Source organism: Triticum aestivum, chromosome 5A, assembly GCF_018294505.1.
Source record: "Triticum aestivum cultivar Chinese Spring chromosome 5A, IWGSC CS RefSeq v2.1, whole genome shotgun sequence".
NCBI classification, from domain to species: Eukaryota; Viridiplantae; Streptophyta; class Magnoliopsida; order Poales; family Poaceae; genus Triticum; species Triticum aestivum.
In genome coordinates, this window is record NC_057806.1 from 563,611,154 (window position 1) to 563,634,746 (window position 23,593).

The window sequence follows — 23,593 nt, forward strand, 5'->3', positions numbered from 1 at the left end:
TTCGTCGACGGCACAGTGAAACTCTCAATGAAAGCACCAATGTCGGTGTCAAAACCGGCGAAACTCGGGTAGGGGGTCTCGAACTGTGCATCTAAGGTCGATGGTAAGAGGAGGCAGGGGACACGATGTTTACCCAGGTTCGGGCCCTCTCTATGGAGGTAATACCCTACTTCCTGCTTTATTGATCTTGATGGATATAAGTATTACAAGAGTTGATCTACCACGAGATCATAATGGCTAAACCCTAGAAGTCTAGCCTGTATGACTATGATAGTGAGTATCTCCCCTTTCCGGACTAAGTTCTCTGGTTTATATAAACACTAGGAGGATCTAGGGTTACATAAGGTCGGTTACAAAGGAAATGAATCTACATAGTCGGTCGCCAAGCTTATCTCCATGCCAAGGAGAGTCCCACGGGTGCAGTCTTCGGTCTTCACATCTTCACAACCAATCAGCCCGGCCCATGGCTAACAGGCCGGACGTCCGAGGACCCCTTAATCCAGGACTCCCTCATCCGACGGAACAAATCATGTAAACTTGTCCCACAAATGTTCTACGAGACGAGTTTACAAGATCTGTTCCACGCCGGAGGCTTTGCGGTACCGCAAATTTTTGTAGCTTTGTAAATTCAAGATTTTCAACATTACGAACTAAATAGAATCATAATATAAATTAAAAACATGAGTATAAATGGTTCTAAAGGCAATTAACAATACAACAATCGTCTTCATTACAACAAATGATCAAATTCGAAAAATTATTACAACAACAAATTGTTCTAATCACCCCAATACATATGAAAATTGTCCACGAGATGCAACAACACTAGGTTGTCGACATCGTCGTTCGGAATCATCTCTTATATGTTCGGATCAGCCGACGAAGACGGCGACGATGAACTCCAATCCATCTAACAAATGCACACGTGTGAATTTCTCCCTGTCAAAATTGAATTAAAATAGACGGCGGGCACTGAACATACCTTCCCCTGAGGCAAAGCCAGCCGCCCCTTTCTTCTCCCATGTTGGCCGAAGCAAAGCGGGCCACCCCTTTCTTCTTCCCGCTGGCCGAAGCAAAGATAGCCAAAACCCTTTCCTCCGGCGCGTGTGGCTATCCCTTGAGTGAATCCGAGGCTCACTGGCGTTGGAAAAAATCGGATCCGCCGGCTACAAGGCCTCCAAATGGGCTCCCCGCTGATACAAATGTGCTCCCCGGCCTCCCAATTTGGTGGAATGGATACGGCGCGGGACGGCGAAGCTAATGGACGATGCGGGGCAGCCGGGGGTACCAAGAACCGGCGGGGAGATGCGGCGGTGGCAGCGGCGGGGAGTGAGGCGGGAACGGAAGCTGGAGGAAATGGCTTTCGCGCAAGGGAAGGGGATCCGGCAAAAACATGTGTGGATCTCGTAGATATGACGGAAACGACTCGAGTATGCAGAATCCCACATCAAAAAGTCAGGATGGCCGATTATAAGGGGTCTATTCGGGCCGGAAAAATCGGCCATGTCCTGTGAACCGGCGTCTATTATTTGGGATGCCCCGGTTTACGGTATCTGATGCTCGCATGACATCCGGAGCTGATTGGGTGGTGTCCCTGGAGCTGAGTTGCCACTCTGCCGGTGCTGGCTCGGCTGGTCAACTGGTTGAACAGTGCTCCAGCAAGCAAGCCGCGGGACGGGAGCAGCGAGGGGAAAAGGGGGCTGGAAGAAGACGCACGCCAGTCCGCCACCAACCGCGGCGTGCGGGTGCGGGCGGAGTCCCACCGAGCAAGAAGAGGCAACCAACCACCACGGTTGGGGTTGGGGTCACCGTCCGCCCGCCCGCCGGACGCGCCAGCGACAGCGACGAATCCATCAATCCGCTTTGTTTTGCCGCCGGGCCGCGCCGATCCGGTCAGCGCGCGCGTCACGCCCCACTCCCCCGCCCCAGCCCCAGCCCCCGCTCCCGCTCCCCGCCCCGCCCCGCCCGCTCCCGTCGGCTAATGCGGTCCGACGCGGCGCGCGCCTCCACTCCCTCCCGCCCTCGCTGTCCGTGGCGGGCCTACCTCACGCGGGCGGCAGTTGGCAACCGTGGCCGCGCGGGCAGGCGGGCGGAGTCCTCCCTCCCCTCTCTCCCCCACTTTCCCCCTCCCCCACGGAGCGGAGCGGGATCCTTCCCCGCCCCACCTCCCGGCCCCGGCCGCCACCCTCCCTTTTCTTTCCGAGCTCCAACCAAATTCCCTCGCCCTGCCGCCGCTGCCGCCGCGGCCTAGGCCTTGACTCTTCTCCACGACGCCGCGCCCTCTCCCCCACTGTCTTTTGACCGCTCCAAGCTCTTTCTTGCTTCTCTTCCCCCCCTGATCGCGGCTAGCCATGGGGTTACGAGGGACACAGCGCCTGCTTTGAACGCAGCTGTTCGTCCGGCAAAGACACGGCACCCGCTGCCGCATCATAACCGCCGGCCTGCCCTTTCTGCTCCATCTGGGAAGTTAGCTCCTCCCGAAATTCCCTCTTTCGCTACCCCTGGGAAAAGGGGAGGAAAAGGCGCCATCTTTTCCGATCCCAGCTTCAGGGACACACCATCTTCCCCTGATCGCTCACGCGGTAGGCTTCCGGCTTCGAGAATCGAGTGGAATTAAAGCTCTGGTGAACCGGTTTTGAGCTTAAGGGGCAGATCCCCGCGCCGGAGGGGGATCTTCTCGCCGACAGAGTCAGACGGTCTCGGTCCAACTGCCCCCTGCCTCTGCATAAGCTCTGTTCCAGCTTTGTGGTTCCGTCCTTCCCTGCTCTGCTGCGGCCTCGATGGACAGCCTCCCCGACGGGGCGGCGCCGCCCGCGCCGACGCCGCAGCAGCAGCAGCCGAAGCGCGACGAGTGGAGCGAGAGCGGCATCTCGCGCCTGCTCGAGGCCTACGAGGCCAAGTGGCTGCTCCGCAACCGGGCCAAGCTCAAGTGGAGCGACTGGGTCGACATCGCCCACGACGTCTCCGCCCACTGCTCCTCCTCCGACCACGCGGCCTCCAAGCCCGGCGCCGCTGCCGGGGGCACCGCCAAGACCCCCAACCAGTGCAAGAACAAGGTCGAGTCCATGAAGAAGCGCTACCGGGCCGAGTCCGCCGCCGCAACGCGGGCCGGATCAGCTGGGGTGGCCAGCGCCTCCGGTGGCCCGTCCTGGCGCTTCTTCGGCCGCATGGACGGGCTGCTCAAGGGCCCGGCCGCCGGCTGCTCTGGCCAGCCGCAGGCGCAACCGGAGCCGAGCTACGATGGCATCGTCCAGCCGCGAGCCCCCCTGAAAGCAGAGCCAGAGGTCGACGCCGAAGCAGACACCGCCCTCCAGCAGCCGCCGGACACAGCAGGGCCGCCCGGGGCGCTCTCCGAGCTACTGAGCGCAGACGCCAACGGCTCCGCGACGGTGAAGGCCGAGAAGACCGTCGATCTGGCCACGCACAAGGAGAGCGGCAGGGCGGCTGACAGCGACGCCGCAAATGTGAGCTCTCCGCGGAGCAAGGAGGTGGAGGTGGGGGTGAACGACGACGGCGCCGAGGAGGTGGACACGCCGAGAAAGAGGAAGAGCCCGGAGCTGGACGTCGCGAGGAGCATCGAGCTGCTGGCGAGCTCGTTCGTGAAGATCGAGCGGGCCAGGCTGGAGGTGTACCGGGACACGGAGCGGATGAGGGCCGAGGCCGAGGTGAAGAAGGGCGAGATGGAGCTGAGGAGGACGGAGATCATGGCCAAGACGCAGCTGCAGATCGCCAGGCTCTTCGCCAAGCGGCTCAAGGAGTGCGTAGGCAGCAGGAATGGCGGCAGCTCGTCTCAAGCGGACACGCTTGCCAAGAAAGGCGAAAATGGTTAGTCCCAACTTACATCCAACTTACCAGTAAGATTGCAGCCGCACTGATTATATTCAGTGCTGCAAGAACATCCTAAGTAGTGTATGGTGTGAAGTATGGATATGCAGAAGTGCATTTCGGGCTTCATCTTACACTCTATCGCTGTCAGTCAATTGCCGCAATCATGCTATGGCTGGAGTTCCTTTTCTATCTGGTCCTGGAAAAACATCACTGATAGAATGGGAAATTGCAGCATGAGGTTATCCTTGCACTAATATGGTACTAGTAGCTACTAGGAACGGAGGATCTCCGAATTCACTTTAATTTTTGCTTCAGATGTACCAAAGCAGCTTTACTGTGATGGTTAGGACACTTTATGAGCTTGACTGATACTGAAATACTGTACATTTCTGTGGAACGGCTGAACTTCTGAAGCCTTTCCTTCCTATAAAACCTACCATCTCATTCTACAGCACTGTTCTACCATTTGGCTGAGGCTAAATGCTGTCCGCGGTGTGCTGCTATGTATGACTCCATTTGGGTTCTTTTCTTGGCAAACACAAAGAGAAAAACTACATGTGAGAACTAAAATCTTGGTATAAGAAGTAGCGTCAGCCCCTCTGCTAGAAGAACCCAATATTGGTGGTATTTTGAGTATCTGCTTACTGACATAAGTGCAGACACGATACTAGGATCGGATTTTCTTAACTTGTAGGCAGCACGGCTTGATTGTTAACATATAACGCAAGCTTGTACTTCCTTCGTTCCAAAATAGATGACCCAACTTTGTACTACTTTAGTACAAAGTTGGGTCATCTATTTTGGAACGGAGGCAGTAATATTTAGTTCCATTGCAAGACTGTATAGTAGAATTCAGGAACTGTGGTAATGCAGGGGCTAAACTATAATCTCCTCGTTAAATGGATCACAGGTCTAGTGGTACTATATGCTATAAAAACCTCGACCCTGTGAGACGATGGACAGTTATAGAACTTAATCTTTGGATGATATGAACCTGCTGCCATGAGTCGCCTACCAGGGTCGACACATACATTCTCAAAATTTAGGCGGGCTTATTTAGTTACAAGACCGATTTTCCTTTTATCTTATGAAAAGCAGCATGTTGTACGGTCTGCTGACATCCTGACTCTCTTTTTTTTCTTTCGAACCGTGCACGGTGCAGGAGAACTGCATGTAACTTATCTTGTTTTCTCTTCAGTTTTCAGTTCTCTTCTCACCATTTTGGCTTATGGGTTTCAGGTTCAGGGTGACTGGCCAATCAAAGCAGCTATCATTCTCTTCCCTCGGCATCGCACAGGTTCTAAACACAAGGCCGGTATCACACCATTCATTTGCAAAAAATGTATGTCTGATTGATTCAGCCTCATCATGAGTGAAGGCATATAGTTAGCGGTAAAAATCGAAACACAATAACGGAAGCGTCGGTTCCCCTTTCCAGCAGGGTGTTAGAAGATGCAGTTTTACAATCAGCAGTAGTTTGCTAGTCCGAAAAATTGTCAACTTGCATTCCTACTGAAAGTGTTTTACTGACAACCACTGTAAGATGCTGTGGTTCTCACTTCTCTCTCAGTGCTGGAAGCCGGATGCTTGAGGTGGTATGGTGTTTGTGTGGTCGTTGATAGTACGATTCATTCGTGTACTGAATGCATCATCCACGGCTATCTTTTCCATATATGTAATGTATGCATCATCCATGCTCTTACCTTTTTCCACGTACTGTATATGGCTTAAAAAGTCATTTTGTTTTGAAACTTTTCAGATATAAGGTGACGGGGATTCATTTTTTTGACACCCTTTTTGCCAAAAAAATATATCCATCTGCCAGTGTACCCGTGAAAAGCCCCCGATAATTTACCTCAGTAACATGACCATGTACCCGTGAAAAGCCCCTGATAATTTACCTCAGTAACATGACCATGTGGTTAACTCAGATCGACACCACCCTGGAGGCTGGATCGGCACCATCCCTGGAGGCTGGAGCAACGGATGAAACAAATTTTGTTCTTAGTGCCAAATGAAAATAAAAAAATTAGTGTCAATTACACCACTGGTGTTATAATTTAGAATAAATGGTCAATTTAGTGATAAAACTTGAGGTGCACATTTATGTGGTTCAAAAACTTGGTTTGACGTTGCAAATGCAGTGTTGTGTACGCCTAAGGCGGTAACTAGGCGTGGCAGCATGACGTGAGACCCGATATAACTGGAAGTAATCTAGGTGAAGACACAACCGACCCACTCAGGGCAAGGGATGAGTGGCGATAGTTGCTCCAGCCCGACAGAAAACAACAATGCAGAAAATGCTGGATGAAATCATTGAGAGTGGTGGAAGTGGCTCTACTTGATTCAAACTTCGAACTAGCAAGTATAAGAAAGAAGAGGAGTAGTACTGAAGATGATTGATAGCTCAAAAAATGGGCTATCATAAATGAGATACGAGGCTCCGTCAGACATAACGGCCCAAGTTGTCCATCTCTGTCTGATCTGTGATAACGTTAACTGACGGAGTTAACTGACCAGTGGGTCATTTTCTGTTAGATGAACTAAGAATACGTCTGTAGCTAGACCTCCTGCTGCACTGATCACGAGATATATGTATAGTACAGATTCCGGGATCACCATAACTCGGGCTCACATTAGTGTTTTTGTTGTAATATGGACTTCTTTCTTTCTTATCTTATGTTTTAATCCGTTGCGTTGACTTAAATACTAAAAATTTTATAGTAAACATTTTTACTTTTTAATTCTATATTTTTTTATCGAATCACAATATAATTAGAATATTTTTTTCTATTGCCTAGATAGCATAATTAATAGGATAGTCATTTGCCCAATTTAGTATGTATTTATTTACTCTTTTCCTCAAAGAGAAGAAAATCCCGCTGTTTAATATGAATTTTTTAACTATCTTTTTTGGTAACTTTCTAGGTAATACTCCTTAAACTTATCATTTCTTGAAAACGAAATCCTTTTATGTGAGAATTAGAATAAAAGAAGACCGAACTGTAGTGTGTGTAGTTGAACGAGTTGCACATAATCATGATTGTAGTGTCACATAAGTTGTATTAACTAAAGTAAAAGACAGACAATGGAAAAAAATCATGGAACTTTAACTCTAGAAATGAAATGTGAATATGCAATGACACATAAGTTTTACAATGTGCAGTCATTTAATTGACAGTTGTTTTCAAAAACAAAATTGAACTAAATAAATTAGCGGATAAAGAAGCAACATCTACTAAGAAATAGACACTCCAATATATATATATATTTGTGTATCATATATGCTTTAAACATCTTCAAATGTTGGAGATAGCTCTGAAGTGCATGATCGAAAAGATATCGTGGTAGTAGCTTCCAGTGCATAATCAGATATATACAAAAAAGAAATATCTTTTTTAATTGGAAAGTTACCCCCGATTTATTCTATGTTATCAGCTAAATTCGAGTTCAACGCATCCACTTGACTAGCTCGTTAATCAAAGATAAAGTTGTTATTTATATTTCCTTATATCATGATAAATGTTTATTATGCATGCTAGAATTGTATTAACTGGAAACTTAGTACATGTGTGAATACGTAGACAAAATAGAGTGTCCCTAGTATGCCTCTACTTGACTAGCTCGTTAATAAAAGATGGTTAAGTTTCCTGACCATAGACATGTGTTGTCATTTGATGAACGGGATCACATCATTAGAGAATGATGTGATGGACAAGACCCATCCGTTAGCTTAGCATAATGATCGTTAAGTTTTAATGATATTGCTTTCTTTATGACTTATACATATTCCTCTCACTATGAGATTATGCAACTCCCGGATATCGGAGGAACACCTTGTGTGCTATGAAACACGACAACGTAACTGGGTGATTATAAAGATGGTCTACAGGTGTCTCCGAAGGTGTTTGTTGGGTTGGCATAGATCAAGATTAGGGTTTGTCACTCCGAGTATCGGAGAGGCATCTCTGGGCCCTCTCGGTAATGCACATCACTATAAGCCTTGCAAGCAATGTGACTAATGAGTTAGTTGCGGGATGATGCATTATAGAATGGGTAAAGGGACTTGCCAGTAACGAGATTGAACTAGGTATGAGGATACCGACGATCGGATCTCGGGCAAGTAACATACCGATGACAAAGGGAATAATGTATGTTGTCATTGCGGTTTGACCGATAAAGATCTTCGTAGAATATGTAGGAACCAATATGAGCATCCAGGTTCCACTATTGGTTATTGACCGGAGATGTGTCTCGGTCATGTCTACATAGTTCTCGAACCCGTAGGGTCCGCACGCTTAACGTTCGATGACGATTTGTATTATGAGTTATGTGTTTTGGTGACCGAAGATTGTTCGGAGTTCCGGATGAGATCACGGACATGACGAGGAGTCTCGAAATGATTGAGAGGTGAAGATTGATATATTGGACGAAGGTATTCGGACACCGGAATGGTTTCAGGACATTTCAGATATTTATCGGAGAACCGAGGGGTTATCGGAACCCCCCGGGGAAGTATTGGGCCTACATGGGCCATAGGGGAGAGGGGAGGCAGCCCACAAGGGGTGGCCACGCCCCCCTCCCATAGGGAGTCGGAATTGGACTAGGGGAGGGGGTGCGCCCCCCTTTCCTTCTTCTCTTCTTCCTTCTTCCCCCTTTTCCCCCTCCAAGGGCACCCCTTTGAGACACACCAATTGTTCCAAGCCATGTGCGACATCTCTCTTCACAATTTACTCCTTCGGTTATATTCACGTAGTGCTTAGGCAAAACCCTGCGCGGATCACATCACCATCACCGTCACCATGCTGTTGTGCTGACGAAACTCTCCCTCGACCCTCTGGTGGATCAAGAGTTCGAGGGACGTCATCGAGCTGAATGTGTGCTGAACTTGGAGGTGCCGTACATTCGGTACTTGATCGGTTGGATCGTGAAGACGTTCGACTACATCAACCGCGTTAACCTAACACTTTCGCTTTCGGTATACGAGGGTACATGGACACATTCTCCCCCTCTCGTTGCTATGCATCTCCTATATAGATCTTGTGTGATCGTAGGAATTCTTTTGAAATTGCATGCTACGTTCTCCAACAGTGGTACCAGAGCCAAGTCTATGCGTAGATGATATGCACGAGTAGAACACAAAGAGTTGTGGGCGATAATAGTCATACTGCTTACCACCAATGTCTTATTTTGATTGTGCGGTATTGTTGGATGAAGCGGTCCAGATCAACCTTACATGATCACGTTCATGAGACTGGTTCCACCGATAGACATGCAACTTGTTTTGCATAAAGGTGGCTGGCGGGTGTATGTTTCTCCAACTTTAGTTGAATCGAATTTGACTGCGGTCGGTCCTTGTTGAAGGTTAAAACAACACACTTGACGAAAAATCATTATGGTTTTGATGCGTGGGTAAGAACGGTTCTTGCTATAAACCCGTAGCAGCCACGTAAAGCTTGCAACAACAAAGTAGAGGACGTCTAACTTGTTTTTGCGGGGCATGTTGTGATGTGATATGGCCAAGACATGATGTGATATAAGTTATTGTATGAGATGATCATGTTTTGTAAAAGTTATCAGCAACTGGGAGGAGCCTTATGGTTGTCGCTTTATTGTATGAAATGCAATCATTATGTAATTCCTTTACTTTATCACTATGCGGTAGTGATAGTCATAGAAGCAATAGTTGGTGAGACGACAATGATGCTATGATGGAGATCAAGGTGTCAAGCCAGTGATGATGGAGATCATGATGGTGCTTTGGAGATGGAGATCAAAGGCACAAGATGATGATGGCCATATTATGTCACATATTTTGATTGCATGTGATGTTTATCTTTTTATGCATCTTATTTTGCTTAGTATGGCGGTAACATTATAAGATGATCCCTCACTAAATTTCAAGGTATAAGTGTTCTCCCTAAGTATGCACCGTTGCTACAGTTCGTCGTGCCGAGACACCACGTGATGATCGGGTGTGATAAGCTCTACGTTCACATACAACGGGTGCAAGACAGTTTTGCACGTGCAGAATACTCGGGTTAAACTTGACGAGCCTAGCATATGCAGATATGGCCTCAGAACACGGAGACCGAAAGTTCGAACGTGAATCATATAGTAGATATGATCAACATAGAGATGCTCACCATTGAAAACTACTCCATTTCACGTGATGATCAGACATGATTTAGTTGATATGGATCACATGATCATTTAGATGACTAGAGGGATGTCTATCTAAGTAGGAGTTCTGTAGTAATATGATTAATTAAACTTAAATTTATCATGAACTTAGTCCTGATAGTTTTTACATATCCATGTTGTTGTAGATCAATGGCCCGTGCTACCGTTCCCTTGAATTTTAATGTGTTCCTAGAGAAAGCTAAGTTGAAAGATGATGGTAGCAACTACATGGACTAGGTCTGTAACTTGAGGATTATCCTCATTGCTGCACAGAAGAATTACGTCCTTGAAGCACCGCTAGGTGCAAGGCCTGCTGCAGGAGCAACTCTGGACGTTATGAATGTCTGGCAAGCTAAATCTGATGACTACTCGATAGTTCAGTGCGCCATGCTTTACAACTTAGAATTGGTACTTCAAAGACGTTTTGAACGCCATGGAGCATACGAGATGTTCCAGGAGTTGAAGTTAATATTTCAAGCAAATGCCCGAGTTGAGAAATATGAAGTCTCCAACAAGTTCTATAGCTGCAAGATGGAGGAGAACAGTTCTGTCAGTGGACATATACTCAAAATGTCTGGGTGTTATAATCACTTGACTCGGCTGGGAGTTAATCTTCCGGATGATAGTGCCATTGACAGAGTTCTTCAATCATTGCCACCAAGCTATAAAGGGTACGTGATGAACTATAATATGCAAGGGATGAACAAGACAATTCTTGAGCTCTTCGCAATGCTAAAGGTTGCGGAGGTAGAAATCAAGAAGGAGCATCAAGTGTTGATGGTTAACAAGACCACTAGTTTCAAGAAAAAGGGCAATGGGAAGAAGGGGAACTTCAAGAAGAATAGCAAGCAAGTTGCTGCTCAAGGGAACAAGCCCAAGTCTGGACCTAAGCCTGAAACTGAGTGCTTCTACTGCAAAGGGACAGGTCACTGGAAGCGTAACTGCCCCAAGTATTTGGCGGATAAGAAGGATGGCAAAGTGAAAGGTATATTTGATAAACATGTTATTTATGTATACCTTACTAATGCTCGTAGTAGCACCTAGGTATTTGATATTGGTTCTGTTGCTCATATTTACAACTCGAAACAGGGGCTACAAATTAAACGAAGATTGGCTAAGGACGAGGTGATGATACGTCCATTTTGCATCATGCTTTTATATCGATATTTATTGCATTATGGGTTGTTATTACACATTATGTCACAATACTTATGCCTATTCTCTCTTATTTTACAAGGTTTACATAAAGAGGGAGAATGCCGGCAACTAGGATTCTGGGCTGGAAAAGGAGCAAATATTATAGACCTATTCTACATAGCTCCAAAAGTCCTAAATCTCCACGGAAGTCATTTTCAGAATATATAAAAAATATTGAGCGCAAGAAGTTCCGGAGGGGGGCCACACCCTGCCCACGAGGGTGGGGCGCGCCCTACCCCCTGCCTCGTGGGCCCCTGGTGGCCCTCCGGTGCCTATCTTCTACTACATGGAGTCTTTCGATGAGGAAACAAATCATAAGCCAGCTTTCGAGATGAGACTCCGCCGCCACGAGGCGGAACCTTGGCGGAACCAATCTAGGGCTCTCGCGGAGCTGTTCTGCCAGGGAAACTTCCCTCCGGGAGGGGGAAATCATCGCCATCGTCATTACCAACGATCCTCTCACCGGGAGGGGGTCAATCTCCATCAACATCTTCACCAGCACCATCTCCTCTCAAACCCTAGTTCATCTCTTGTATCCAATTCTTGTCTCTAAGTCCGGGATTGGTACCTGTGGGTTGCTAGTAGTGTTAATTACTCCTTGTAGTTGATGCTAGTTGGTTTATTTGGTGGAAGAGCATATGTTCAGATCCTATATGCATATTAGTACCCCTCTGATTATGAACATGAATATGCTTTGTGAGTAGTTACGTTTGTTCCTGAGGACATGGGAGAAGTCTTGCTATTAGTAGTCATGTGAATTTGGTATTCGTTCGATATTTTGATGAGATGTATGTTGTCTCTACTCTAGTGGTGTTATGTGAACGTCGACTACATGACACTTCACCATTATTTGGGCCTAGAGGAAGGCATTGGGAAGTAATAAGTAGATGATGGGTTGCTAGAGTGACAGAAGTTTAAACCCTAATTTATGCATTGCTTCGTAAGGGGCTGATTTGGATCCATATGTTTCATGCTATGGTTAGGTTTATGTGATGGCCTGGCTTATTAGGGATGATAGACTACTCATATCAATAAGGAATTCCTTCTTTTCCGGTAGCCCATTCGGACAGAACTCCAAAGTTAAGCGTGCTCAGCTTGGAGTAGTGTCAGGATGGGTGACCGACCGGGGGTTGCTCCCGGGTGCGCATGAGTGAGGACAAAGTGCGCAGAAAAGACTAGTATTGATCTGTGGGGCCAGTCTAGATCCCTCTAGGAGTAACGACCACCGGCGGGTGTGTCCGGGGCGTTACAAGTTGGTATCAGAGCCGACCCTCGCGGTTACACGGATGGTTGCAGACAGGTGCGCGGTCATGTTGTTCATGACGTTTGTGACCCGTCGTGGCACACGACATGGCACATGTACCGGACTGGATGCACAGACGGTTGTGCCAAGAGGGAACGTTCCTGTGGCCCAACGAGGACGTCGGTTCCTCTAAGTGGGGGTTTATGTGATGGCCTGGCTTATTAGGGAGATAGACTACTCATATCAATAAGGAATTCCTTCTTTTCCGGTAGCCCATTCGGACAGAACTCCAAAGTTAAGCGTGCTCACCTTGGAGTAGTGTCAGGATGGGTGACCGACCGGGAAGTTGCTCCCGGGTGCGCATGAGTGAGGACAAAGTGCGTAGAAAAGACTAGTATTGATCTGTTGGGCCAGTCTAGATCCCTCTAGGAGTAACAACCACCGGCGGGTGTGTCCGGGGCGTTACAGTTTACCTTCATACTTTTGTTGTAGTTGTGGATGCTTGCAATAGAGGTTAATCATAAGTGGGATGTTTGTCCAAGTAAGGACAACACCCAAGCACCGGTCCACCCACATATCAGATTATCAAATTACCGAACGCAAATCATATGGACGTGATGAAAACTAGCTTGACGATATTCCCATGTGTCCTCGGGAGCGCTTTTATCTATATAAGAATTTGTCCAGGCTTGTCCTTTGCTACCAAAAGGATTGGGCCACCTTGCTGCACTTTATTTACTTTTGTTACTTATTGCTCGTTACAAATTATCTTATCACAAAACTATCTGTTACCTATAATTTCAAATTACCGAACGCGAATCATATGGACGTGATGAAAACTAGCTTGACGATATTCCCATGTGTCCTCGGGAGCGCTTTTATCTATATAAGAATTTGTCCAGGCTTGTCCTTTGCTACCAAAAGGATTGGGCCACCTTGCTGCACTTTATTTACTTTTGTTACTTATTGCTCGTTACAAATTATCTTATCACAAAACTATCTGTTACCTATAATTTCAGTGCTTGCAGAGAATACCTTGCTGAAAACCGCTTATCATTTCCTTCTGCTCCTCGTTGGGTTCGACACTCTTACTTATCGAAAGGACTACGATAGATCCCCTATACTTGTGGGTCATCAAGACTCTTTTCTGGCGTCGTTGCCAGGGAGTGAAGCGCCTTTGGTAGGTGGAATTTGGTAAGGAAAAATTTATATAGTGTGCTGAAATTTACTGTCACTTGTTACTATGAAATTTACTGTCTACTTTGAGATTCCTTCGGGTATGATAGAAAAACTGCTAGCTAATCCTTTTGCGGGAGACGGAACAATGCATCCTGATGAGCACCTAATATATGTGGATGAAGTTTGTGGATTATTTAAGCTTGCAGGTGTGCCCGATGATGTTATTAAGAAGAAGGTCTTCCCTTTATCTTTGAAGGGAGATGAATTGACATGGTATAGGCTATGTGATGATATGGGATCATGGAACTACAAATGATTGAAATTGGAATTTCATCAGAAGTTTTATCCTATGCATCTTGTTCATCATGATCGCAATTATATATAATTTTTGGACTCGCGAAGGAGAAAGCATCGCTCAAGCTTGGGGCAGGTTAAGTCAATGGTATATTCATGCCCCAATCATGAGCTTCCAAGAGAAATAATTATTCAAAATTTATATGCTAGGCTTTCTGATAACAATCGCACCATGCTCGATACTTCTTGTGCTGGCTCTTTTATGATGAAGACTATTGAATTCAAATGAGATTTATTGGAAAGAATTAAACGCAACTCTGAAGATTGGGACCTCGACGAAGGTAAGAAGTTAGGTATGACACCTAAGTTTGATTGTGTTAAATCTTTTATGGATACCGACGGTTTCCATAAATTTAGCACTAAATATGGACTTGACTCTGAAATAGTAGCTTCTTTCTGTGAATCTTTTGCTACTCATGTTGATCTCCCTAGGGAGAAGTGGTTTAAATATCATCCTCCCATAGAAGTAAAAGTAGTTGCACCTATTAAAGTTGAAGAAAAGACTGTCACTTATAATGATCCTATTGTTCCTACTGCTTATGTTGAGAAACCACCTTTTTCTGTTAGGATAAAAGATCATGCTAAAGCTTCAACTGTGGTTCGTAAAAACAATATTAGAACTTATACACCTCCTGAGCAAGTTAAAGTTGAACCTAATATTGCTATTGTCAAAGATCTCTTGTCTGATAATATTGATGGGCATGTTATTCATTTCTGTGATGAGACTGCTAGAATTGCTAAACCTTGTGCTAAAGATAAACATAGACCCGTGGTAGGCATGCCTGTTATTTCTGTTAAAATAGGAGATCACTGTTATCATGGCTTATGTGATATGGGTGCTAGTGCTAGTGCTATACCTCATGACTTATACAAAGAAATTATGCATGATATTGCACCTGCTGAGATAGAAGATATTGATGTCACAATTAAACTTGCCAATAGAGATTCTATTTCACCAATTGGAATTGTTAGAGATGTTGAGGTCTTGTGTTGGAAAACTAAATATCCTGCTAATTTTCTTGTCCTTGGTTCCCCACAAGATAGCTTTTGTCCCATTATATTTGGTAGACCCTTCTTGAACACAGTTAATGCTAAGATAGATTGCGAAAAGGATGTTGTTACTATTGGCTTAGGTGATTTGTCTCATGAGTTTAATTTCTCTAAATTTTGTAGACAACACCGTGAAGAGGAATTGCCTTGTAAAGATGAAATTATTGGTCTTGCTTCTATTGCCGTGCCTCCTAGTGATCCTTTAGAACAATATTTGCTAGACCATGAAAATGATATGTTTATGAATGAAAGAAGGGAAAGAGATGAAGTATTCTTTAAACAGGAACCCATCGTGAAACACAATTTGCCTGTCGAAATCCTAGGGGATCCTCCTCCACCCAAGGGTGCATGATCTCGTGTTTGAGCTCAAACCGTTACCTGATACTCTTAAATATGCTTATCTTGATGAGAAAAAGATATATCCTGTTATTATTAGTTCTAACCTTTTAGAGCATGAAGAAGAGAGATTATTGAAAACTCTGAAGAAGCACCGTGCTACTATTGGATATACTCTCGATGATCTTAAGGGCATTAGTCCCACACTATGTCAACACAAAATAAATTTGGAGAAAGATGCCAAACCAGTTCATGATCACCAATGACGGCTGAGTCCTAAGATGAAAGAAGTGGTAAGAAAGAAAATACTAAAGCTCCTTGAGGCAGGTATAATTTATCCCGTTGCTGATAGTCAGTGGGTAAGTCCTGTCCATTGTGTCCCTAAAAAGGGAGGTATGACTATTGTTCCTAATGATAAAGATGAATTGATTCCGCAAAGAATTATTACAGGTTATAGGATGGTAATTGATTTCTGCAAATTAAATAAGGCTACAAAAAATATCATTACCCCTTACCTTTTGTTGATCAAATGCTAGAAACATTATCGAAACATACACATTTTTGCTTTCTAGATGGTTATTCTGGTTTCTCTCAAATACCTATGCCAGCTGATGATCAATCTAAGACCACTTTTACTTGCCCATTCGGTACTTTTGCTTATAGACATATGCCTTTTGGTTTATGTAATGCACCTGCTACCTTCCAAAGATGCATGATGACTATATTCTCTGACTTTTGTGAAAAGATTTGTGAGGTTGTCATGGACGATTTCTCCGTCTATGGATCCTCTTTTGATGATTGCTTAAGCAACCTTGATCAAGTTTTGCAGAGATGTGAAGAAACTAACCTTGTCTTGAATTGGGAGAAGTGCCACTTTATGGTTAATGAAGGTATTGTCTTGGGGCATAAAGTTTCTAAAAGAGGTATTGAAGTTTATAAAGCTAAGGTTGATGCTATTGAAAAGACGCCATGTCCCAAGGACATCAAAGGTATAATAAGTTTCCTTGGTCACGTCGGTTTTTATAGGAGGTTCATTAAGGACTTCTCAAAAATTTCTCGGCCTCTCCCTAATTTATTACAAAAAGATGTACCATTTGTTTTGATGATGATTACGTAGAAGCTTTTGAAATACTTAAGAAAGCATTGATCTCTGCACCTATTGTTCAGCCACCTGATTGGAATTTACCCTTTGAAATTATGTGTGATGCTAGTGATTATGCTGTAGGTGTTGTTCTAGGGAAAAGAGTTGATAAGAAATTAAATGTTATTCAATATGCTAGTAAAACTCTAGACAATGCTCAGAGAAATTATGCTACTACTGAAAAAGAATTCTTAGCAGTTATATTTGCTGGTGATAAGTTCAGACCTTATATTGTTGATTCTAAAGTAACTATTCACACGGATCAGGCTGCTATTAAATATCTTATGGAAAATGTTGGGGATATGACTACTGGAGGTAAACCGGCTAGGAGTGGCCGGGTTAACTCCATGAATATAGAAGCCCATGAAGACGTGAGGATGGTGGTGCTTTACGAAGGCCCAAGGCCCAAAGGCGGGTTAAGGCCTCTAGATGTAAAGTGACTCTTTCATGTAACTTGTATTGTAAGGAATAGAGACCGAGCCGGACACGTTTATGATCCGGCCTCGGGACTCTGTAAACCGGCGGGCGTCAACCTATGTATATAAAGGGACGACCTGGCCACGGTTTGGGGACAACAGACAACAACTCGAGAGCCAGGCAAAGCGGATTCGCTCCCTGGTCATCGAAACCCCAGCAATACCAATCACAACTAGACGTAGGCTTTACCTTCATCGAAGGGGCCGAACTAGTATAAAATATCTCGTGTCCCTTGTCCGGTTTAACCCCTTTAAGCTAACCCGTAGCGATGGCTCCACGACTAAGTCCTTTCACGAGGACATCTGCCGTGACAAACCCACGACAGTTGGTGCCCATCGTGGGGCTATCGCACGATGGTTTCGAGTTCTTGAAGGGCAGCTTCGAAGGACTCAAGGGATACGCCGTGGGCCAGATAACGAAGAGTCGTCGCGGCAAGCTGTACATTGACGATGCAGGATGGGGTCCCGAGGCCGGTTCAGTTGAATACGGGTACCGGGTCCCCTTTGGTGGACTTCACGTCTTCATCGGCAAGATCGGCGAACCGGGCCCTGAGCCGGAAACCTGCACCGACATCATCGAGATGGCTCAGCGTGCAAGCCCTGCCCCAGTTCAGCCCGCACCAAGGCTTGTTTTCATAGGTGTCATCCATGGAGCGGAATATGAGGATGGACCGGCATCTGATGGGGAAGCTGTTGTCCGTTCTGATGACGAGTCTTCAACTGGAGAAACTGAGTCCATGTATCAACTGCAGGATGGCCGGATTAGCGGAGGGTCTGATGGCAACAGTATTTCGGACCTCCTCGATCTGCCAAACCGGATCGCGGTCTTCATGGCCGGTACACAACCAGCGCAACACTCTTCTGATACGTCCATTTTGCATCATGCTTTTATACCAATATTTATTGCATTATGGGCTGTTATTACACATTATGTCACAATACTCATGCCTATTCTCTCTTATTTTACAAGGTTTACATAAAGAGGGAGAATGCCGACAGCAGGGATTCTGGGCTGGAAAATGAGCAAATATTAGAGACCTATTCTGCACAGCTCCAAAAGTCCTGAAACTTCACGGAAGATGTTTTCCAAATATATAAAAAATACTGAGAGCAAGAACCTCACCAGGGGGGCCACACCCTGCCCACGAGGGTGGGGGCGCGCCCTACCCCCCTGGGCACGCCCCCTACCTCGTGGGCCCCCTGGTGGCCCTCCGGTGGCCATCTTCTTCTATATGGAGTCTTTCGATGGGAAAGAAAATCATAAGCCATCTTCTCGGATGAAACTCCTCCGCCACAAGGCGGAACCTTGGCGGAACCAATCTAGCACTACTAGGGAAAACCCTAGCAGCAGCGCTGGTTTTGTGCTCACTAGTAGCGCGGGTAGGTGCGCTACTAATAAGGCGCTACAGCTATTGCTTAGCAGTAACGCGTGCCGCATGCGCTACTGCTAGGACAAATAGCTGCAGTGCTTGTTCACTCCCACACTACTGCTAATGTAACTACTGGCAGCGTGTTTTCTTTCCATCGCTACTAGTATTGTTTTTTTATTTTTTATTTTTAGTGTATTTATGCGCCATCGTACAAATATTGGTACAATACCAGTTATGAGGTTTACATCATTATGTCCATAACAGTGTGTCAAATGAAGGTGGATTAGGTTCAAGTGGAGACAATATGTGGTGCATGTCAAAAGTATACTACTAATCCAAACTTGATCTAGTTTGGACTGGTAGTACTTTCGATGTGCACCACATGTTGCCTCCACTTGAATCTAATCCGCTAGCACAAGCTATTTAATCATCATCATAATCATTAGCACCAACAATATTTATTTAATCACCACTAACACTAGCTAATAATAATCATCAGTCATTACCACCAACACTAGCTATTTTATCATCATAGTAATAGTGTAGCACATCATCATCCTCAAACTCATTTCTAGCTAATCACTCCTGCTGCTCTCTCTTAGGTAAAACAACATAAAACATGTGTAGCTCTCCTCCTTGATCAAGTTGGAGCATGCAGATGAACCTGTCTCCTAATTTTGGGTAGGACATCTGTTTGCTGCCCCCTAGTACTTGTCTGCGCTCCCCCATCACATATCTGGTCCAGTCTTGCACTATTAAGCATTCATCGCTGATCTTGAATGCACTAAAGTAACATGTAGGATATCTTGGCCATAAGCTAATAATACTCATGGTACCTTTAGTCTCGATCCCATAAGGCACAACATTCATCGGGAGTCCCTGTTGAAGAACATCGCATGGTCACATACTTAGCAATGAAGTTTAGCTTCACAAATAATGTATGGAAAAGATGCACGGAGGACAAATAGTAAAAATCTTACCATCATTCCTAAATAGATGTGACCGTAGTTCATGACGAACACTATTGGTCGCACGTTTTCAGTACTAAGATTTCTAAGTCCAGGAAGAAAATTTGTCTGTACGGTATCAAGATCCTCAAGCCATGAAACATAATGACTTAGCTCCTCGCAGTTTAGTTCAGCCCCGGGACAGTAGTAGGTCCTGTCTACCAAGCGTTGGACATGTTTGCTTGCACCGAAATAAGCTGACAATACAAATTAGTTGTCAACTATTTTTGAATAAACAATATCAAAGACATAAATATGGTTGAGAAACTTACATTTTGGTGTAACTGGAGGCGTCTGCACATCGACCCAGATGTCGGTATTACCTTCAATATCATCTTCTGGACGAATATCAAAGGTGATAACCATATCAGGCTGAAATGCATAAGTCTTGCATAGTGCTCGCCATGTTTTGCATCCAAAATAGGTGTAGTCGTCTGAATTGTATAATTTTGCATGGAAAATATAACCATGCTCGGTCTTCAAATAAACTTTCTTTACCTCCATAGTACGACTGAAACCTATCTTATCCAATACAAAAACTCTTGCATGGCAGGGGATACGCTATTAGAATAGTAAAAAAATATAAGTTGAAGCAAATGAAGCAGATGTCATGCTTAATTACGAAAAAAGACTTGTCGTTGTGACTTACTGTATCCACTTCGAAGTTCTCGTCCAGCTTGATGCTGAAGCGCCTATCATCATCTAGGAAGATTCCGTCGCACAGGCCGCGCTCGTCTTCGCAGTATTTGCAAATACCGAAATCCTTTTGTCGTCAGACATTTCCTATGTTCATAGTTAAAACATTAATTGAAAATCGATAGAAGACAACTACCAGGATACTCAACACACAAATCCGGGGCACTCGATATTTCCTACATATTCTGGCAAAAGTCATGCCAAAATTCACGGAAAAATCCGGCATGACCTTTGCTAAAATAGGATATATCGAGCGCCTGAAATTTGCCGGAACGGAAATGAATCAACACTCCGGCAAAACATAGGCCACTCGGAGGTGTAACCTGCAAACATGACCGGCCACTTGGATATTGAGCAACACAAGATATACATTTCAAAATATCTTATAAGACTCAAATTAGCATGCATTCAATAAGCAAAAGTAAATCATCTCATGCGTCCGTACATCGTCGAATATTATCACTAATACATCCCGTATAGTGTCATACATATAACATCACTAGTACAACTAAAACCCTAGCACATGACGGGTATCGGCGCGGGCGGTGGACACCCACAGAGAAGGAACCATCACGGGATCATAGCTCCAGTGAGATCCCTGGAGAACCTGCCAGATATTGGAGAACCTGTGCTCCAACGCAAACAAGTAGCGACGGACGTGCGCGTCCTCCTCACTGACACGGTGACGCACCACCTCCGCAGAGTCCTCGAGCCTCTGGACCGTCACTGGCCCACGCGACCACCACCAAAGAAGGTTCGGGTCAACGACAGGTTGGCTCCTCACCAACCTGCGCCCCCGGTAGGTAGCGCCTCCCAGTACCACCCCGGCGGAGCCCAGTCCCGGACATGGCCCATCTGGTCAAGCAGGTGTCGTCCTCCACCGACTCGACGACGAGGATGCGGGATAGGCATCGTCCACGTCGATGCGGGAAAATTGCTTTAACTAAAAAAATAGCAACAAGTTCTTACTAACTAGTTCTATTAATTCAACTAGTTCTTACTAAAAATAAACTTACTATAAATAAAAATATTCTAGTACCTAATTAGTACCTAGTTCTTACTAACTAATTAGTACCTAAGAACTACTGCCCTAATTACCATCTAATTTGATGAACCTATAGGGGTGGAAAGTGGTAGCGGATATTCCAATTATCCAACTATAAAGTGAAATAAGTGGTCAAATTTTACTCGTTTTATGATTCATCTTAGAAATTTGATTTGTTTCCACCCTTACATGAACCCTAACTCATTTGAGCCGCATCCGCATCCGATTCGTTTCCACCCTAACTAATTTGATGGAGGTAGAAACCCTAGGCAGAGGTAGGGGAGAGGGAGGAGCAGGCGTGCTCACCTCGGGTGCCTGCAACGAGGGAGGGGCAGGCGGCGTCGAGGTCGTGGTCGGGGCTCCGGGGCGGCGTTGAGGTCGGGGGGGGCGGGGGCGGCGTCCGGGGCGGCGTTGAGGTCGGGGTCGAGGGCGGCGTCCCGGGTGGCGTTGAGGTCGGGGGCGGGGCCGGCGTTGAATCTGGGGTCAGGGGTGGCGTGGGGAGAGCGCGCGGCGGCCGAGGGGCGACGGCGGCGGCGAGAGTGGAGTTGATTTGGGGGATGAAGTGGCCGTGGGGAAGGACGAACCGCGTGGTTAAGTCAGAAGTACCAGTAGCGCGTTCCAGAAAGGGCGCTACTGCTACGTTAGCTACAGCGCGTTCTGGAATACACGCTGCAGCTATAGCGATTTTCTGCAGAACCCGCTACTGCTATTCCTTTCTCCTTTTTTCCCTTTTTTCTTTTATTTTTCTTTACATTTTATTTTTTCCCTTTCTCCTTTTTCTATTTCTTTCATTTTCATTTACTTTTCTACTTGTTTTCACTTTATTTTATTTCCGTTAGCAGCAGCGCTTTACACGTAAGCGCGCTGCAGCTAAGGAGATTAGCAGTAGCGCTGGGCCATTATACGCGCTACTGCTAGGTTGGGCTAGCCATGTGCGCCCAGTTCAAACGTAGCAGCAGCGCTTTTCGCTAGTACGCGACATAGCAGTAGCGCGGTTTATTTACTTGCGCTGCTACTAAGTAGCAGCAGCGCTTGATTTTGTACAACGCTACTGGTAAAATTTTGTGTATAGGCTTTTCCCTAGTAGTGTAGGGCTCTGGCAGAGCTGTTCTGCCGGGGAAACTTCCCTTCCGGGAGGGGGAAATCATCGCCATCGTCATCGCCAATGCTCCTCTCATCGGGAGAGGGCAATCTCCATCAACATCTTCATCAGCACCATCTCATCTCAAAACCCTAGTTCATCTCTTGTATCCAATTCTTGTCTCCAAGTCTGGGATTGGTGCTAGTAGGTTGCTAGTAGTGTTAATTACTCCTTGTAGTTGATGCTAGTTGGTTTAATTGGTGGAAGATCATATGTTCAGATCCTATATGCATATTAATATCCCTCTGATTATGAACATGTTTATGCTTTGTGAGTAGTTACTTTTGTTCCTGAGGACATGGGAGAAGTCTTGCTATTAGTAGTCATGTGAATTTGGTACTCGTTCGATATTTTGATGAGATGTATGTTGTCTCCCCTCTAGTAGTGTTATGTGAACGTCGACTACATGACACTTCACCATTATTTGGGCCTATAGGAAGGCATTGGGAAGTAATAAGTAGATGATGGGTTGCTAGAGTGACAGAAGCTTAAACCCTAGTTTATGCGTTGCTTCGTAAGGGGCTGATTTGGATCCATATGTTTCATGCTATGGTTAGGTTTACCTTAATACTTTTGTTGTATTTGCGGATGCTTGCAATAGAGGTTAATCATAAGTGGGATGCTTGTCGAAGTAAGGGCAGCACCCAAGCACCGGTCCACCCACATACCAAATTATTAAAGTACCGAACACGAATCATATGAACGTGATGAAAACTAGCTTGACGATATTCCCATGTGTCCTCGGGAGCGCTTTACATCATATAAGAGTTTGTCTAGGCTTGTCCTTTGCTACAAAAAGGATTGGGCCACCTTGCTGCACCTTATTTACTTTTGTTACTTGTTGCTCGTTACAAATTATCTTATCACAAAACTATCTGTTACCACTTATTTCAGTACTTGCAGAGAATACCTTGCTGGAAACCGCTTATCATTTCCTTCTGCTCCTCGTTGGGTTCGACACTCTTACTTATCGAAAGGACTATGATAGATCCCCTATACTTGTGGGTCATCATCTTCTACCGCTGCGACAATGCTCTTCAGTTCAGCGACAGCAACGCTAGCGGGAGCAGGGGGCTCTGCGCCGCCTCCGGCTCAAGTATTGTCTGATTTTTTCGACGCTTTGGCAGCATTGATGCCAGCAGAAGTGGACGCCGCAGCCCGAGACCAGCACAATGCGGAGATTGCAAAAGTGAAGGATCAGATAACTCAGGCTAAAGCAGACCTAGCAGCGGAGAATGCCAGGATGGCTAGAGAACGGGCTGAGTTGGAAGCTCAGGCCTACCGGCTTAGGATGGATCAGAATGCCTCAGATGAGGTCATGAGGAGGAGATACCGGTCACACCTCCC

The 23,593-nt window shown here is 45.6% G+C and overlaps 1 protein-coding gene across 1 annotated transcript; it reads left to right on the top strand.

Moving 5' to 3' along the window:
• Positions 1 to 1,677: 1,677 nt before the first annotated feature.
• Positions 1,678 to 5,538, top strand: LOC123104800 (trihelix transcription factor ASIL2). Its single transcript, XM_044526699.1, has 2 exons — positions 1,678 to 3,825; positions 5,068 to 5,538. Exons 1-2 carry the CDS (start codon positions 2,781 to 2,783, stop codon positions 5,076 to 5,078), a joined length of 1,056 nt encoding a protein of 351 aa, XP_044382634.1. The 5' UTR covers positions 1,678 to 2,780; the 3' UTR covers positions 5,079 to 5,538.
• The last annotated feature ends 18,055 nt before the right edge of the window (positions 5,539 to 23,593 follow it).

Bases quoted from the DNA above. Each gene is read 5' to 3' on its own strand.
- LOC123104800 (XM_044526699.1), top strand. From the start codon at position 2,781: ATGGACAGCCTCCCCGACGGGGCGGCGCCGCCCGCGCCGACGCCGCAG.